At 40.0% G+C, this 21,080-nt stretch overlaps 1 protein-coding gene across 2 annotated transcripts in view; it reads left to right on the top strand.

Moving 5' to 3' along the window:
• The window catches only part of LOC126092601 (trafficking protein particle complex subunit 12), a 158,929-nt gene that overhangs the window by 105,903 nt on the left and 31,946 nt on the right, over nt 1-21,080 (top strand). For both annotated transcript variants that reach the window (XM_049908298.1, XM_049908299.1), the window contains exons 6-7: nt 3,547-3,693; nt 18,441-18,613. In XM_049908298.1, the coding sequence (XP_049764255.1) occupies nt 3,547-3,693; nt 18,441-18,613 (320 nt within the window). The remainder of the gene's footprint in view (nt 1-3,546; nt 3,694-18,440; nt 18,614-21,080) is intronic.

Genomic DNA, 21,080 nt, shown 5'->3' with positions numbered 1-21,080 from the left:
ATCCAGCATTTTATGAGTCTCGCCTGCAGATTTCCTCATGTTGAAGCAGAAAATTAAAACTTCACGCAGATGACAAGAATTGAGCTCATAAGTTGACATATCCAGTCGAAAATAACTTTATGATACCATCACAAATTGACTAAGCACAACTCACACGCAGTTGACCACTGTTCTAGTCACCATGAAATCCCTTTCACATCCCAAAAAACTGATGCCATTACCTTTGCGGCCAACCATATTGTCTTTGCTTCCTTTGGCAGTGGTGAATCAACAATATCTAATGCACTGACTGTTGTTTTGTCTCTTATGATATAGCAGCAGACACAGATTTCAACTGTGGTCACATACCAGTGCAAAAAATCTTGTATTTGTTCTGAAAATTGGTCAAACATTGTTCGGACATCTCAATTCTGATCTGTTTCTGGCCCTGTGTTAAGAGTTGTGGCACCCACCCAGCAGGTAATTTTCTAATACCCAATTCAACCGTTAAAATATGATATGCTTGTTCACATGACGTCTCTCTAACCTCAGCAATTTCTCACACTTTCAGTCGGCGATCATCCATGATCATTTTATGCATTTTTGCAATAATTTATAGGTTAGTGGCTTACCTTGGCTGACCACTATAGGGATCATCAACCAAGCTGTCCCAATCAAGTTTAAACTTGCTTATCCACTTGGAAAAAGTTGAATATGAAGAACTATAGTTCCTCAGTGTGTTCTGAAAATCAGCATGAATTTCATTTGCTTACTTACCTTCCTCTAAGAAGTACTTAATCACCACTCTAAGTTTGATTTTTATCCATCTTCACAAGTCATTACACAGGAGCAACAACAGAGAGGAATCTGCACCACATATCTCTCCCCAGAGCACTGATGCTTTGACTGTTTATTCATCATCGATGACCTATCATTGTGTTGGTACTGACATCTGGTGGTGGTTCTGTGAACTTTTCAAACTGACCATGTGCATACATCTGGTGGTGGTTCTGTGAACTTTTCAAACTGACCATGTGCATTACATTTATTAATTAGAAAATCAGCTGTCCATCTATGCCCAACATATTTCTGCACACCATAACAATTTTCTAACAGTGCATATTCCACTGCACCATCTTAAAACAGCCTCACATACCTAAAATGTAGCCTGCTAAGTTATTGGCATTTATCATGAATAATAATGGTCCTGTCCTGTCACATTTCCTTGGAGTGCACTGAATGCTACTGTTATATCAGACCTGTCTGTAAATGAAGAATGATGTATTGCATCGTTTTCCCTTGAAAAATTTTGATTTGATAGCAGTAGAGCTTTTTGTTGAAGAAACTTGGGTAGGTTCTTCCCCAGGAAAAATTTGTAGTTATTTAATTTCTGTGTTCCCCAGTTGTGATGTTTGACAAGCCGCTATTCTAGTTTTCATCTCTCTTCATGATTTTGTTTTGTTATTAACTCAGATTTTGTGCTAACAGCTAGCCCTGTTCAGTACTTCATGTAAAACTTGCATACTTTTAATCAAAAGGGCTCTGCTTTTTGTATGCCATAGCATTGGTATCTGTCTCTTTCTGCTTTGCCAGATTTTTTCCCTGTTCTCACAGTTGAAAAAAAAATTCCAGATAACCAGTTTCTTGCAAGTACTGAACCACTGTTGTATACTCATGATTCCATGTGACATCCTGGTATCAACAGTTTCTGTCCCAAAATGCAGTTACGTTGTTGCTAGTACAAGAGTGCAGTATCATCTTCCCAAAATTACGAGGGCCGTTCAGAAAGTAACCTCCGGTTGATTTAAAAAAATACACCAAGTTAAATAAAAATATTTTAATATATACATCTTACAACTACATCTTTGCACTATTTTTCTACATAGTCTCCATAGCGATTGAGGCACTTATCGTATCTCTTCACAAGCTTTGAAATTCCTTCTGCATAAAAATCACCCGCTTGTGCCTGGAGCCAGCCTGTGACCACATCTTTGAGCTCTTCGTCGTCATCAAACCGCTGTGACCCGAGCCATTTCTTCAAATGCATGAAGAGGTGATAATCACTTGGCACCAGGTCTGGGCTGTAAGGTGGATGGTTGATAACGTCCCACTTGAAGGACTCAAGAAGGGCCGTTGTTCTGCGAGCAGAGTGAGGATGGGCGTTATTGTGCAAAAAAACGATACCGGAAGTCAGCATACCACGGTGTTTGTTCTGTATAGCCCGTTGTAACTTTTTTATTGTTTCACAGTACACGTCTTGATTAATGGTCGTACCACGTTCCATGAATTCAACCAACAACACCCCTTTGGCATCCCAAAACACCGTTGCCATCAGTTTTCTGGCAGAAAAATCTTGCGAGGCTTTTCTTGGTTTGGTAGGCGAATTTGAATGTGCCCACATCTTTGATTGTTCTTTTGTCTCAGGGTTCACGTACTTAATCCAGGTTTCGTCACCGGTCACGATTCTGTTTAACAATGGTTCTCCTTCGTCCTCATAACGTGACAGAAAGTCTAATGCAGAGGCCATTCTTTGAGTTTTGTGGTGGTCGGTAAGAATTTTGGGCACCCATCGTGCACAGAACTTACGGTAACCCAATCTTGCTGTCACTATCTCTTACAAGAGAGTCTTAGAAATCTGTGGAAAACCAGTAGACAACTCCGACATTGAGAAACGTCGATTTTCACGAACTTTTGCATCAACTGTCTGAACGAGTTCATCAGTCACAAATGATGGTCTACCACTCCACTCTTCATCATGAACGTTTTCTCGTCCACTTTTAAATAAACGTACCCATTCACGGACAACTCCTTCACTCATAACTCTCGGTCCGTACACGGCACAAAGCTCACGATGAATAGCTGCTGCAGAATATCCTTTGGCTGTAAAAAACCTTATGATAGCACGCACTTCACATTTGGCAGGGTTTTCTATTGCAGCACACATTTCAAACTGCCACAAAAACTAAACTAGCGCAGGTACGACGTTCACTCGACCACGGCTTGATGCCGACTGACCTGTTGAGTGCGTGAACGCGTAGATGGCGTCGCTACTCCCCCCACAACCCGCACTGTGACCGATCGGAGGTTACTTTCTGAACCGCCCTCGTATATACACAATGCCTGTTTTGGAAGGTATTGTATAGTTCTTGTCTTTTTAGTTTATGCTACTGTAACTTTATATGCAAACCGATGAAGGCAAAATGGTTCAAATGGCTCTGAGCACTATGGGACTCAACTTCTGAGGTCATCAGTCCCCTAGAACTTACAACTACTTAAACCTAACTAACCTAAGGACATCACACACACCCAAGCCCGAGGCAGGATTCGAACCTGCGACCGCAGCGGTCTCCCGGTTCCAGACTGTAGTGCCTAGAACCGCTCGGCCACTACGGCCGGCCGATGAAGGCAAGAAGCTTACAGTGCACTGTGCTCTTTTCTGGTTATACAGAAATCTTTTGAGAACATTTTTTTGTAAATATTCTAAGGATTTCAACCTTTCACATACAGTCAACCATATTGTTTGTCCTTTCATTTTGTGAATGTATCGCCATACCTTTCTTGTTACAGATATTGCGTAACCTGAAGATTGGGCTCTGTGAAGATGGGAGTCCTGCTGAGCTGAGTATTACAGATAGAACAGAATCCCAAAAACTTTGGAAAGCACGAGAAGCAAGAGTGCTTCATTCTATTACAAACTGTGCGGTTTATCAGAAGGTAGGGTTATGAAGTAACAGGGACTAATTCAGTTATAGCTATATTATTCATAAAATGTAGGTATTTAATCTTCTAATGAAGAAGAATGAGTGTGGAGAACTTAGATAATAATGCACAGCAGCTTTGGCAGACAAGATGGTAGAATAAGCCAGAGACTTTGTTAGCTAATAATTTCAAGAATGAGCGTGTTGCCTGTTTGAAGGATAATAGTAGTAGTAGTAGTAATAATAATAATAATAATAAACCCCGTGGAGGCCTGGGAAAAGAATAGGCCTTCGGTATGTTCTGCCAGTCGTAAAGGGTGACGAAAAGAACAAACCACTAATAGGTCTAACCCCCCTTTTAGTGTGATTAGTTGGTTCAGGACAGAACTAATGAAGCCTCGGACAAGCGCTGTCATGGTCGGGGACGATGCTTGAACCCTATGCCCGTCCACAATGGTAACGACACTGCTAGCCACACGGAAAATGATTTAAATCCAAATAGAGGTATTTTGCAGGATATGCTTCCTGCAACCACTCTAGAAGGAAAACAAAGACAGAGGATGAGATGGTCAGATGAAGTTAACCGAAACCTCATGTTCTGTTATTACTAAGCAACAAACTTAGGAGCAAACACAACTGGATACATATCTCAAGTATACACAACATTTATTACCAGATACCCAGAATTAAAATTTTTAACAGAACAACGACTAGCTTATCAGATCCGTGTAATAATCAAAAATAACAGGATACCCCAGTCAGAATTAGAAAACATCAAACAACAAGTACAACAAATACTAGAACAAAATAATGTGCAATCAGAAGAAGAAGAAAATGCAGTAATGGACTCAAACATCTCAGAGCAAACAAACAAAGAACAACACGCATCAATTAAACAATCAGAAGAAAACGAAATCTTAAAACAGCCACCAGAACAAGCACAAATATAACATGAAGTGACACACATGTTAGATGTAGAAGAAAAATTTCAGCTGACATATATAGAATACAAAGACACAAATACAGACATTAGACCATTCTTGCATAGACCACCAAATAACCCACAAGTCTAAACAACAATAACAACTATCAACACAATCATACACAACAAAATAAATGACAATACAACTATGGAAGAGTTACAACTACTGATTTATATAGGAGCACTCACTACACTAAATATACACACTAGGCAGAGATCAGAACCAACCAAGACACAGAAGAAACCCACAAAACCAGCATGGCAACACAGGCTACAGATCAGAATAGAAAAACTGGGAAAAGACATCGGACAGCTAACACAATTTATAAGAAATGAAATATCAGACAAAAAACGAGAAAGGTTAGGTAAAATCTCACAACAAGAAGCGATAAAGCAGTTAGATGAAAAGAAGCAAAAATTACAAGCATTGGCCAAATGACTTAGAAGATACAAAGAAAGTGAAAATAGAAGGAAACAAAACCAAACATTCAACACAAACCAAAAGAAATTTTACTAGATAATAGGTAACACACACATTAAAATAGACAATCCACCAAACATAACAGACATGGAACACTTCTGGAGCAACATATGCTCAAACCCGGTACAGCATAACAGGCATGCACGGTGGATACAAGCAGAAACAGACACATACAAGATGATACCACAAATGCCTGAAGTGATAATTTTGCAACATGAAGTCACCCAAGCAATTAATTCTACTCACAATTGGAAAGCCCCTGGAGAAGATAAAATAGCAAAATTGTGGCTAAAGAAGTTCACCTCAACACATTCACATCTAACTAAATTATTTAACATATCTAAAAAGAAAGATGATGAGACTTACGAAACAAAAGTGCTGGCAGGTCGATAGACACACAAACATACACACAAAATTCTAGCTTTCGCAACCAACGGCTGCTTTATCAGGAAAGAGGGAAGGAGAGGGAAAGACAAAAGGATGTGGGTTTTAAGGGAGAGGGTAAGGAGTCATTCCAATCCCGGGAGCGGAAAGACTTAACTTAGGGGGAAAAAAGGACGGGTATACACTCGCACACACACATATCCATCCGCATAGACACAGACACAAGCAGACATTTGTAAAGGCCTTTACAAATGTAAAGGCCTTTACAAATGTAAAGGCCTTTACAAATGTCTGCTTGTGTCTGTGTATATGCGGATGGATATGTGTGTGTGCGAGTGTATACCCGTCCTTTTTTCCCCCTAAGTTAAGTCTTTCCGCTCCCGGGATTGGAATGACTCCTTACCCGCTCCCTTAAAACCCACATCCTTTCGTCTTTCCCTCTCCTTCCCTCTTTCGTGACGAAGCAGCCGTTGGTTGCGAAAGCTAGAATTTTGTTGGTAAGTCTTATCATCTTTCTTTTTAGATATATTTTTCCCACGTGGAATGTTTCCCTCTATTATGTTCATATCATAAATTATTTAACAGTTACATTGCAGACACATACACATTCCCTGATACACTTACACATGGAATAACTTATCTGAAACCTAAAGATCAAGCAGACACAGCCCCCTAACATGCCTACCAACAATATACAAAATATTAACTTCAGTCATTACACAGAAATTAATGACACATACAACACAGAACAAAATTATAAATGAAGAACAAAAAGGCTGTTGCAAAGGAGCACGAGGATGTAAAGAGCAACTGATAATAGATGCAAAGGTGACATATCAAGCTAAAACTAAACAAAGGTCGCTACACTACGCATACATTGATTACCAAAAAGCTTTTGATAGTGTACCCCACTCATGGTTACTACAAATATTGAAAATATACAAAGTAGATCCTAAATTGATACAGTTCCTAAACATAGTAATGAAAAATTGGAAAACCACACTTAATATCCAAACAAATTCAAATAATATCACATCACAGCCAATACAGATTAAGTGTGGAATATACCAAGGAGACTCATCAAGTCCTCTCTGGTTCTGCCTTGCTCTGAACCCACTATCCAACATGCTAAATAATACAAATTATGGATACAATATTACTGGAACATACCAACACAAAATCACACATTTGCTATGCATGGATGATCTAAAACTACTGGCAGCAACAAATCAACAACTCAGCCAATTACTAAAGATAACAGAAGTATTCAGCAGTGATATAAATATGGCTTTTGGAACAGACAAATGTAAGAAAAATAGCATAGTCAAGGGAAAACACACTAAACAAGAAGATTACATATTGGATAACAACAGCGACTTCATAGAAGTGATGGAAAAAACAGATGCCTATAAGTATCTAGGATACAGACAAAAAATAGGAATAGATAATACAAATATTAAAGAAGAACTAAAAGAAAAATATAGACAAAGACTAACAAAAATACTGAAACCAGAATTGACAACAAGAAACAAGACAAAAGCTATAAATCCTTTTGCTATACCAATATTGACCTACTCATTTGGAGTAGTGAAATGGAGTAACACAGACCTAGAAGCACTCAATACACTTACACGATCACAATGCCACAAATATAGAATACATCACATACATTCAGCAACAGAAAGATTCACATTAAGCAGAAAGGAAGGAGGAAGGGGATTTATCGACATAAAAAACCTACATTATGGACAGGTAGACAATTTAAGAAAATTCTTTATAGAACGAGCAGAAACTAGAAAAATACACAAAGCAATTACTCATATAAATACATCGGCTACACCACTACAATTTCATAACTACCTCTACAACCCTTTAGATCACATAACATCAACAGATACGAAGAAAGTAAATTGGAAAAAGAAAACACTACATGGCAAGCACCCGTATCATCTAACACAGCCACACATAGATCAAGATGCATCCAACACATGGCTAAGAAAAGGGAATATATACAGTGAGATGGAAGGATTCATGATTGCAATACAGGATCAAACAATAAACACCAGATATTACAGCAAGCATATTATTAAAGATCCCAATACCACAACAGATAAAATGCAGACTTTGCAAACAACAAATAGAAACAGTAGATCACATCACAAGCGGGTGTACAATACTAGCAAATACAGAATACCCCAGAAGACATGACAATGTAGCAAAAATAATACATCAACAACTTGCCATACAACATAAACTAAAGTGCGCGTCATTTATGTTGGCGGCCGAGTTTAGGTTCGTTCTGCGCATGTGACGTCACAAAACACAGTCAGCCAATGAACAGAGAACGATGTTGCCACATCTCGACTGCAGTGCAGAGCATGGACGAGTGTCTTCAGTTTTAGAAACGTTCAGTCATAAATAAAGTAATAGAACAAAAGCAATGTCTTGATAGCATACATTCTTTTATAGAAAGTTTGGAGAAAGCATTCTTTACACCAATTGCTTCATATTCTATTAATTAATTAAACCAAACAAGCAATAAGACTCCTAATTCGGGCGATAGCAAGGAAAGGTGTTTGTATCACTCTCACGAACCGCTTTTTCGCAATAAAGAACAGCGGTAATTGGTTATTTCCTATTGTACTTCAACGAAGCTTGAATAATTCATAGTCATACCAACAGTGTTTGTCAGTATTTTGCGTGAGGTGTTATACTCCTCATGGCGTTATGTAGTTGGTCGAGGTGCGTTAGCGTAACGGTTAAGGTGTTGGGCTACTATGCGAAATGTTATGAGTTCAAACCTTGTGCGATGCTTAATATTTTCATTATTTAAAAACAATATCGAAGTGCCTTACTTCACGAATTATATTCGTTTTAATGCAATTTTTTGAAATTTCTAGTGCTTTGTCTCTTCATTAACCCTTTCGCTGCTGCAGACACATGCTCGCCGCATTCCGCGCTGTGCGCGATTTTGTCATCACTGCACTGCTCGCCTGTGCAGACACATGGTGTTCCCACTGCTTTCACAAAAACTATTTGGCCCAAAAATTTGATTTTTACACGTCTTCTTGACTGATACCTTCCCCCCATAAATGACAATTTTGTTTCGATGTTCAACGCAGTTATTATGGAGCATTAAATGTAGTAAACCATTGCAAGAAATTTTGAAGAGTGCAGGCGAGCAGTGCAGTGACAAAATCGCGCACAGCGCGGAATGCAGGGAGCACGTCTTTGTAGCAGCGAAAGGGTTAATGCGGCCGTGGTGGCTTTACTTCATGAACTGCGTGCTCCCTCCTAAACGTAAGATTGCGAACTATGCTATACTATGGCGCTGCTTCTATTAGGGCGTGCGTCGTGTGCAACTGGCAACGCCGCAATCTCCCGCGTCTGGGCGGGCATGCGCGAGCCGCCAAGATAAAAGAATTGAACTATAATAAAACAACATGTTCCCACATACAAGTATGCACCACAAAATGTACTGGAGAATGATGAATACAAATTATACTGGAACAGAACCATTATAACAGATAAAACAACACCACATAACAAACCTGACATCATACTCACCAATAAAAAGAAGAAATTAACACAACTAATTGAAATATCCATACCCAATACAAAAAATATACAGAAGAAAACAGGAGAAAAAATTGAAAAATACATCCAACTGGCTGAGGAAGTCAAGGACTTGTGGCATCAGGATAAAGTTGACATTATACCGATTATACTATCAACTACAGGAGTCATACCACACAGTATCCACCAGTACATCAACGCAATACAGCTAGGTCCAAACTTATATATACAACTACAGAAATCTGTAATTATTGATACTTGTTCAATTACCCAAAAGTTCCTAAATGCAATGTAACATATACCGTACAGTTAAAAGGAAGTCACGCTTGATCAAGGTCCGTGTCACTTTCCATTTTTAACCAGACATAACGTCTGAGACAGGAAAGAGAAATAATAATAATAGTACTACTGTCATGTCTATGAGAAAGTTGCACTCAGTTACAACACAAAATCTGCATCCATGGCATCATGGATGTGTGTTGTACAAGAGTGTAAAATTAAATAATAGTGTTATTTAAGTGTACTCTACATATAACTTGAATTCTATGCAAGTTGCTGGCACAAAGATACCATCAACCACAATGCGAGCTAACAGACTTATAGCTCTACTGTTGCAAAAATTCCATCCACTCTCGTTCTCCTCCTCCTCCTCCTCCTCCTCCTCCTATTCCTATCATCCTTTTTTCTTCTCCGCCATCTCTTCTTAATCTCTCTATCCTTTTCCAGGCATTATGAAGCTCTGTACTCTAAAACTGTTGCAAACGCCATATACTACTGTTTTTAGTGGTATTTCTGTGAAACTTCTGGGCGTACAACTAGTCATGGCAATTGTACATTCCTTTTTATTATGTGATCAAACACCCAAATAATAATAATGCCTGCCTAGTTTTTGTAGTAAATAGATGCTATTTTCCACTTCAGCTGATAATATCAACACCATGTGGAGAACAAATCTGGAGAACAATTTCTTATGGTTTGGGAGTACCAAGTGAGCTGGTGCAGTGGTAATACACTGTACTTGTATCTTGAGGACAGTGGTTCAAATCTTTGTCAAACCAACCAGATTTAGTTTTTATGCGATTTTCCTAAATTGGTTAAGACAAATACTGGAATGATTTTTTTAAAAATGGTCATCTGATTTCTATCCCAAAATCGAACTTATATATATCATCAGCCCTTAAGACATACAGAGTAATCACATGAAGAGAGATCAGGATTATAAGACGGGTGCCCAAGTGTCTGCATCTTCAGGTGGCACAACTTCTGTGTCCCTACATTTGGAATATGGGGACTTTGCTGTCTTGAAGAACCACCGCCACCACCCACAATGGTGGTGTTTGATAGACATGCTGCCCAATACACATTCTTCGTTCTCTGATCGATGTCTACCAGTGTTTGTCCTTCAGCACCCAAGAAAAGAATAACAGCACATTGTTAATGTTTGGACGCATTTGGTAATAATGCTGCCATAGTTCATATTTTTGCATTTGCTGCACATTTGTCAGAAAGACATAAATGTCACAGTAACCCCTTGCCTACATGTCGTAGCTTATATACCCGCATCGGAGTTGTGCTACTTTGCATATATGCTGCAGCCTTGCCCTCAAATGGAGACTTCTGATCGCCACCTAATGGTGTATCAGATGTAAATAGTTGGTATCTTTATACCAAAGTTATGTTTAAGCTCATTTCATTTTACTTTCACATTTTACACAGCAGTATTAGATTAAATAAAAGTTGGATTTTCATAACTAATTATTTTTACAACCTGTACTTGAAATTAATTATGAAAATTCAGCTAAAGAGATCAACAAAGCATAAGACTGTGACAATGTATGAAAGTTAATTGCACAATTAAACATGTTCTCATTACTGCAAATGTGCCAGCCCTGGGTGAACAGACTATGTAGGAGTGATTTTTTTTTTTGGGTGCAAAGGGTGACAGCTGTCAAAATGCAGGTACAGTTGTTCATTAGTGGGTCTGATGGAGCCATCAAGAAAATTTTGACGGTCAAAAATGGTGTTTTAGTAACAGTACACTCAATGTCATAACACTCATATTAACAAAACAGTTTTGAAGTGCAGTATGTATTGTCGCATAATAAAGTTGTATTCAGTACTCTACTAGTTTCCAAGGGAATCAAAAATGCAGTCACCATGAGGCATAGAAGAGGCCAACGAGAGCATGGTGCACATTTTATATGGTGCTTCCAACAATAGGGTTTCTGTTGACTATATGTACATTTAAATTATTTAGGATCCTCTTAATGAATAGCAGAAGTGTTAAGATGATGACAGACACACACAAAAGTAAATGAAAACTTCCTAGATTTTGGGAAAAATCCTGTGATGACAAGAGCTAATGTGTGTGCCTGTGGAGTGAGAAGGTTCTGGGGTAAGATGTCGCTGAAGAATATATTTACAGTGACCACCGATATTTCAGCAGGAATACACCCGCCATTTTCAAGGTACAAATTGCCAGCAAGGACTAATGAACTAGTTGGCCTAATGCTTGTACATGCCTGAGTTAGATGGGAATGTGTGTCATAACTGTGTTCGGTCTACATGATTACTTATATCACGCTGATGATAGCTGCACTTTCTGTTGAAATCTAGATCTGCAATGGAACAAAAACAACAGATGACATTAGGACTGATGACCTTCTTTCTCTTCTGAATCACATCATGGTTGGGCACAATCGTTCCCATGGAACTGAACATGATTTCCTATAGATGGCCAATATACATTTGGCGTTATAGGGTGTCATGTGGATGCCCATGGTTGCGCCATGGATTTGTTTTTATACCTTTCCAACAAAGGAGAAGTAGCTGTGTATGTGGGTACAGTTGATAATGTGTATGAAGAATGAGGTTGTAGGTTTGGCGTTGGAAGTTAATTGGGAGAGGTAGTGTTATATAACAACAAGGCTGTGGCCGTGAGACATGTTGGTGTGTAGGGATGTGGCATCAGCAGTGACAAATAGGGAACCAGGTGGTAAGGTGGAGATGGTTGAGAATCGGAAAAAGAAGTGTTTATTATCTTTCATGTGAGAGGGTAGGCTTTGGGCAGTTGGTTGGAGATATTGGTCAACAATAACAGAAATTCTTATCAGTGGGGAGCTCAGTAACTAACAACAGTGAGGCTTCTGGGATTTTTGGACTCGTGGATTTTGGAGAGCGCATAGAAGGTAGATGAGCGAGGTGCCATAGGGTTGAGGAGGGAAATGTACTCACAGGAGACATTGTGGGATAGACCTAAGGATTCCAGTAGGAATTGAAGGCTATGTTCAACTTCAAAGATGGGAACACAATGGCAGAGCTTATAGGTGCAGGAGTGACACAGTCGATGGGTGCCTCCTGACAGGTAGTCATAAGGGTTCATCACAACAGTGGTGAAGTCATGTCTGCATGGAGGATAATTGACTCTCTTCTGTTGACAGGTTAATGTCCTTAGGGTGGGGCCTGGGGAAGGGTGGTGAGGCCAATTGGAGGTGAGAAATTCTTGCAAGGTGGCTAGGAGGTGGGGGGGGGGGGGGGGGGCGGGTCACAATTTTGTGACTCTATGAATTGATATAGGCTGGTGTTTCCTATCTGCCGCGTCCTCCAAAACTCCTTCTCAATCCTCCACAAAGTCCAGAAGCCAGATATAGCCAAAACACTGTTGTTAACCTTTCCATCACAAACCTCAGTCATCCAGGAATTTCAGTTCTCTGCAGAGGCCTCAACTTCAGCCCACACCCAAGTTTAACCATACTGTACTCATCAAGGCCTACTCACCTTCTCCTGATTGCTTCACTGAAATCACCACCAATCCTTGTAACCAAAGCCAACATACTCCCAACCTTGAACCTTGCCTTTTCCAGCTAATCCTAAAGTCCAAATGTGACCCTCCTCCCCTTCCCACGCATCCACCCCTGGGGTTACCTTTCAGGAATTCCCAACTCGAACTTTGACTCACCACACATCCTCCATGCTCCTTCCCAAGAAAACACACCTGCCAATAGAAGAAGGGACAACCATTCACAACCTCAAAATAAGCATTGTTTTAATCATCCGACCTGTGGACAAAGACCAGCACTATCATGAAAAATCACAGCGATTACCTGAAAGTAGGCTGTCACCAACTGTTCAACTTTTCCACCTACAAGCTCTACCATAGTGATCCCATCCCATAAGTCGAACATAACCTCCAGTAGCTAATGAATACCTTAAGCACGTCACAGAATCTCTCCCCCTTAGTTCATCTCCCTCTTCACCCTAATGACACCCCGCACACCCTCCTTCTACATGCTCCCCAAAACCCACAAACCCAATCATCCTGGAAGCCCTATTGTAGCTGGTTATTGTGCTCCCACTGAAAGAATTTCAACTCTTGTTGACCAACACTTCCAACCAAATGCTCAAAGGCTAACCTCTCACATCAAAGATACTGACGTATTCTTTCATTGACTCTCAGCCATCCCTACCTCTTTACCACCTTGAGCTCTACACATTCCCATTCCCATAAACACCAGCATCCCTAATACCCATGGCCTTGCCACTGTTAAATATTACCTCTCCCAACATCAGACAGGCTCCAAACCCACCACCTTATTTATCATGTTGTTGTGGTTTTCAGTCCTGAGACTAGTTTGATGCAGCTCTCCATGCTACTCTATCCTGTGCAAGCTTCTTCATCTCCCTGTACTTACTGCATCGTACATCCTTCTGAATCTGCTTAGTGTATTCATCTCTTGGTCTCCCTCTACGATTTCTACCCTCAACACTGCCCTCCAATGCTAAATTTGTGATCCCCTGATGATGCCTCAGAACATGTCCTACCAACGGGTCCCTTCTTCTTGTCAAGCTGTGCCACAAACTCCTCTTCTCCCCAATGCTATTCAATACATCCTCATTAGTTATGTGATCTACCCATTTAATCTTCAGCATTCTTCTGTAGCACCACATTTCAAAAGCTTCTATTCTCTTATTGTCCAAACTATTTATTTTCCATGTTTCACTTCCATACATGGCTACATTCCATACAAATACTTTCAGAAATGACTTCCTAACATCTAAATCTATACTCGATATTAACAAATTTCTCTTCTTCAGAAACGCTTTCCTTGCCATTTTATATCCTCTCTACTTCGACCATCATCAGTTATTTTGCTCCCCAAATAGCAAAACTCCTTTACTACTTTAAGTGTCTCATTTCCTAATCTAATTCCCTCAGCATCACCCGACTTAATTCAACTACATTCCATTATCCTCGTTTTGCTTTTGTTGATGTTCATCTTATATCCTCCTTTCAAGACACTGTTCATTCCGTTCAACTGCTCTTCCAAGTCCTTCGCTGTCTCTGACAGAATTACAATGTCATCAGCGAACCTCAAAGTTTTTATTTCTTCTCCATGGATTTTAATACCTACTCAGAATTTTTCTTTTGTTTCCTTTACTGTTTGCTTAATACACAGATTGAATAACATTGGGGAGAGGCTTCAACCCTGTCTCACTCCCTTCCCAACCACTGCTTCCCTTTCATGACCCTCAACACTTACAACTGCCATCTGGTTTCTGTACAAATTGTAAATAGCCTTTCGCTCCCTGTATTTTACCCCTGCAACCTATAGAATTTGAAAGAGAGTATTCCAGTCAACATTGTCAAAAGCTTTCTCTAAGTCTGCAAATGTTAGAAATTTAGTTTTGCCTTTCCTTAATCTTTCTTCTAAGATAAGTAGTAAGGTCAGTATTGCCTCACATGTTCCAACATTTCCACGGAATCCAAACTGATCTTCCCCGAGGTCGGCTTCTACCAGTTTTTCCATTCATCCGTAAAGAATTTGTGTCAGTATTTTGCAGTCGTCACTTATTAAACTGATAGTTCCGTAATTTTCACATCTGTCAACACCTGCTTTCTTTGGGATTGGAATTATTATATTCTTCTTGAAGTCTGAGGGTATTTCGCCTGTCTCATACATCTTGCTAACCAGATGGTAGAGTTTTGTCAGGACTGGCTCTCCCTAGGCCGTCAGTAGTTCTAATGGAATGTTGTCTACTCCCGGGCCCTTGTTTCGACTCAGGTCTTTCAGTGCTCTGTCAAACTCTTCACACCGTATCATATCTCCCATTTCATCTTCATGTACATCCTCTTCCATAACATTGTCCTCAAGTACATCGGCCTTGTATAGACCCTCTATATACTCCTTCCATCTTTCTGCTTTCCCTTCTTTGCTTAGAACTGGGTTTCCATCTGAGCTCTTGATATTCATACAAGTGGCTCTCTTCTCTCCAAACATTTCTTTAATTTTCCTGTAGGCAGTATCTATCTTGCCCCTAGTGAGATAAGCCTCGATATTCTTACATTTGTCCTCTAGCCATCCCTGCTTAGCCATTTTGCACTTCCTATCAATCTCATTTTTGAGACCTTTGTATTCCATTTTGCCTGCTTCATTTACTGCATTTTTATATTTTCTCCTTTCATCAATTAAATTCAATATTTCTTCGTTACCAAAGGATTTCTACTAGCCCTCGTCTTTTTATCTACTTGATCCTCTGCTGCCTTCACTATTTCATCCCTCAGAGCTACCCATTTTTCTTCTACTGTATTTCTTTCCCCCATTCCTGTCAATTGTTCCCTTATGCTGTCCGTGAAACTCTGTACAACCTCTGGTTTAGTCAGTTTATCCAGGTCCCATCTCCTTAAATTCCCACCTTTTTGCAGTTTCTTCAGTTTTAATTTCTTAGACACCTTGCCTATTATATTCTCATGCAAAACTACTTTCCCTTTGAGGAAAGCCATGGCCACCCCACATGGCATCCTTCTATGCGCCAACCCAACCCCCCGCCCCCTTTTTTTTTTCCATCTAGAGGAAACCTTCCTAGCTTCTCGAACACCCAAGCCCCTTGTCTGGTGCAAGTTCATTGATGATGTCTTCATGATCTGGACTCAGGGACAAGACACACTATCCTCATTCCCCCACAACCTCAGTACCTTCTCTCTCATCTGTTTTACCTGGTCCTCCTGAGCTCAACATACCACCTCCGCCTCTCTGATGGCTCCATCCACACCTCTGTCCATATTAAACTCACTAACCACCAACAGTACCTGCATTTTAACAGCTGTTACCCTCTCCACACCAAAAACATCACCCCTCATACAGCTCATCTGCCTGTGAATGATGTATCTGCAGTGACAAAAATTTCCTTGTCCAATATGCTGAAGGCCTCGTGAGAGACTTCATAGACAGGCGCTACCATTTAACCATAGTCCGAAAATAGATTTCCCTTGCCATACCCTCACACATCCCTACCTCTCCCACCACCCCCAAGAATCAGCTTCAGAGGAATGCCCGCACATCCCACAATATCACTCTGGTCTGAATCATCTGAGCTATGTTCTTCGCCAAGGGTTTGATTATCTATTATCAGCTCAGAAATGAACAACATCATACCTTCCCACTCACCTTAAAGAGGTATTCCATTGCCCATCCAACATATGCAACATCCTGATCCATCCCTATGCCACTCCCACTCCCGAACCTGCTCCCAATCCCACACCTAATCCATTGCCACTGGGGTCATACCCTTGTGGTAGACTTAGGTAGAAGATCTTCTCCATTCACCTACCCAGCATTTTCTACTCAAGTCCTGTCACAGGCTTATCCTGTCCCATCAGAGGTAGGGCCACCTGCGAAAACAGCCATATCATATACCAACTCTGATGCAAACACTACACAGCTTTTTATGTAGGTATGACCACCAACCAGGTGTCCACCAGGATGAATAGCCTCTGTAAAATTGTTACCAATAACATAGTTAATCACCTGGTTGACACAACATGCAGCTGAGAACAGCAAGAACGACAAATGTTTAAATAGTTGGTTAAAGCAGAAAGTGAAACTATTCCTATGGAGATGATTAAAGAGGGGGGGGGGGGGGGGGTCGTAGGCGACCTGTGGTAATGGAACAACATGAACTGTTGTGTCACAATGCAGCTCAACTCAACAACTGAAAAAAGTGTTCAAGAATAGTCATGTGACTTATATTGTGCTACAGTAATGTTCCTTCACAACACACTGCTTGTAAGAAGCTTTTTAACTTTTGTTATTTGATATGTAGATAATTAGAAACAAAGAAGCTGCATGAAGAGGGTAAGTACCAAAACACTGTTTGGCATAACTGTGGCTCTCTATGAACTAACTGTCAGAGAGAATATTCCTTACCAAAAGAAAACAACTAATTTCAAACATGGTGCTTAGTTTAAGGAATACATTTCTGAGAATGTAAGTGTGGAACATAATACTGTATGGAAATGAATCACGGTCTGGAGAAAATCATAAAAGAAGAGAATCAAAGTGTTTGAGATGTGCTATGGAAGGTTATTGTAAGGGAAGTGGACATATAAGACAAGAAATTGGCAAGCAAGGGAATATGTGGAAAAAGAAAAAACTGAATAGAATAAGGGACAGAATGATAGGATGCCTTAAGACACCAGGAAATGACCAGGAGTCACACAAGGCCAAAACTGTAGGAGAAGACAAAGATAGGAATATAACCAACAAATAATTGGGAATGCTCAGTGTAAGTCAAGTCTTGAGATGAAGAGTTTGGCACAGGAATGGATGTCGTGGTGGGACAAAATGAGCCACATAATGTTCTAATTAGTCAGTTTCTATAAACAGCTTGTTTGATAGCCAATACATACAGATTATTTAAATAAAGATAATAATTTACTCTGTTCACCCAAGTGCTCCTGTATTTAAACATAATGATCTTTCTGAATTGATGTGAGAGGTTGTTACAGTTGATGTGGGGTTCAACTGGGTTCTCTCAAAGATAAATATCACTGTTAAGTAAACTTCAAGAGTTAAAAATCCTATGAGGATCAAACCAGAGACTTCAGATTTTTGCCATTGTGCATTCTTTGGAAGAATGTCAAACACTGAAGTAGACATTTATAATATGATGAAATTTGATTTTCTTCAAGCTAAGTAGTAACATGAGAATGTTTTGCTGTTGCCATCATACTACACATGCAGATGAATTAAACAAATTCTGGTACACTTCTCTGCTTAGTTTCATTTATAAATGTGGGAGTTGCATCCACTTGCAATCATAATAATTATTTCCCAATGCAGGCAACAGTTGTTTTGCAAATATATAAGGAAATAATTATAAACACTCCACCTCATTCCTGAAATAGATTAAGAAGCACCTGCTCTTCTGTAGTGATATGAACTGTAACATAAAAATATTGCTAAAGAAACGAAGTTGCTTACACCAACCATACTTTTGCACTAAAGTCAAGTCTTGAAACTTCCTTTTTTTATAACAACCTTTTTCTGTTTGCTTTGTGCAGGACTACAATCTGGCAGTAGAAGTTATGGAGTTACTGTTAGCAGAGCCCACCTGTACTGGTCATCACAGACGAGCATTGCAGTCTGCTCTAGGCCGTATATTTTTACAGTTGGGAGATGTCGCAGGAGCAGAAAGAAATTTTTCCATTGCTCGAGAATTGCGTCAACAGAGCAGGTAGAATATTGTTTTACGATTATCGAGTTCTTATTTTATAAAATGACATATACTTTTCATTTATTAATTTACATGATACCAATAAAGCTGGAGCAATTCAATGTATAGCTCAGGCTGCTTACATCTTTAAGTACATTTAATCTCATTTTCAAACCTGATTTGGTATCTATTTCAGCTTCATATTGTTAATAGCGTAGTATTTCATGTGATTGTCAATATGACTGATGAAGATCTGTCAAAGGGTGCAATTAAAAGATGTGAACTTTTTTGTTCACAGCAGATATACCTTGAATGCACAGAGAGAACCATATGTAATTGTGTGATAGCTTTCATGTAGGAAGTTAAATGATCACAATATAGTCTTCATATTTCCACATATTTATACAGCTAGGTCTATAGTGCATTCTGATATACCTTCAGTTGACGTACCTCGTGTTTGGTCTCTGATGCCATCTCTGCTTTTAGACGATCAGTAGCACAAGTTTATCACGTGATCTTCAGTTTGGCATGTTCATTTACCTATTGTGTCCATTAATTAGCAAGATAAGGCAAATCTTATTGGTACATGTTCCAAATACTATGATACTCTTGATTGTTGTACACTCCACAATTAATGTTGTAGTTGTCAAAAGAAAGGTGTAGAAACGCAAGTAATACACAAAACCAATCCAGGTAACACAAATATTGCTTTATTCTTAAACCTCTGAAAAATAACAGAAATAAACCTTTCATAACTCAGCATGTAATAGGACAAAAGAATCTTACAGCAGAGGCAACATAACAATACACAGAACAACTGATATGAGTGCTAAAAACTAAAGAACATAGTGAGGGTTAGTTGGAGCCACTCTGTGTATATATATAGGCATGAGTCGATGATAGACGGCATGGCAGAGACATGCTGTAAGCACACTTCCTACAGGCACCCTCTAGTGGCTATACCACACTGATACAGTTGGCGGTTGATTTAAGTACACATGCGTGGCAACACTATACTCAGCGCACTCTGACTCAAATGCACTGGTGGCAGGATACATCACACCTCTCCCTCATGCAGTTCATTTGCAGAGTACAGGCTTGGCGACCCCAGGTTCCTGGTAAGCACTGCCAATCTCCTGTTACTGTAAGCTCTGGGCAGGTTTAAACAACCAGTTTATGGTGCAGCAATGGAACATTGTGTGTCACAGGAATGGGAATCTTGGCTTGACTGCTTGGATTTCAGGATTGGTAAAAACCTATATAAAAAAACCTCAATCTGAATCTGTGCTGCGCAGTAATGAGATGTGTGGCTGTTGAGGTAGAACAGTTGTTAACGGGCAACCTCTGGAGAACCTGCCGCACCTCAGTTGTATAAGGCTTACTGAGGCTCGTGGAGCTCTGTCTGAGTGGACCCTTGTTTGCCTAGCTGCTCATGGGACTGAGATGAAACGCCCGAAATCATCTTCTTCTCCTTCCAGTGGGAAGAGTGTACTGCCTGAGATTATTCACACCCAATCCTCCAAACGAATGAGGGAGGCTAGCCCTTCTGATAATCTGCATCAGTTGAATTATAGTAACAGGGTTGAAGGAGTCATAAACCAAAATAAGTTTTTGGTCATTAAGAGGAAGGAGGGGATGTTCAAAAAAGTGTCCCCCTTCTATATACATAAAGGCTTGGAAGGACTTGCTGGAAGCCTGAAGTCTATTAAGCAGCTGTGGAATGGTTCCCTATTGGTTGAGACTAACAGGGCAAAGCAGGTGGAACTACTTACAAAGACTGAAAACTTGGGTGAATATGATGTAACTGTTGAACTACGTAACTCCCTTAACTCTAGCAAGGGTGTGGTCACATGCTGTGACATTACGAATATCAACATAGCTGAACTTAAACCGGAATGGGCATTACAGAGGATTGTGGACATAGAGCAAAGGATGCGTAGGATTAATGGAGAAATTGAGAAGACAATCAGCTTCATTGTGATCTTTAATTCTCCAGCATTGCCTGACCACATCATGGCAGGTTTCCTCCAACTTAGGTTTAGACCTATGCGTTGCTACAAATGCCAGTGTTTTGGTCACACAATGTTTAGTTGCAGGGATGAAGCGACTTGTGGGAAATGTGGAAAGGCAGCCCATGAAGCTGGGATTGACTGTCCATCTCCAGCAGTCTGTGTTAACTGATCTGGGAGCCACCAACTCTGGAGCTGAGACTGCCCTGTTTTTGCAGAGGAACGAAACTTTCAGGAACTAAGTCACCAAGCAATCCCCTATTCTGAAGCCATATAGGAATATTAGGTGATGAAAACTCCACTATTTCCCACTTCTTATGCTTCCATGGTGCAGAAACCTATTCCTAAGGTCGACACCTCAACGCGGACGTTGTCCAGTGTACAACCATCCATCACCAGCATCTGTGCTTGCATGTGTATGCAATCCAAGCAGCCGCCACAAGAAAGACCAGCAACAGTTCCATAGTGAGTGTCAAGAA

Source organism: Schistocerca cancellata, chromosome 7 (assembly GCF_023864275.1).
Source record: "Schistocerca cancellata isolate TAMUIC-IGC-003103 chromosome 7, iqSchCanc2.1, whole genome shotgun sequence".
Classification (NCBI taxonomy): domain Eukaryota; kingdom Metazoa; phylum Arthropoda; class Insecta; order Orthoptera; family Acrididae; genus Schistocerca; species Schistocerca cancellata.
Note: the sequence above shows the minus strand (reverse complement) of the source record. Positions and strands in the feature narration are given on the sequence as shown.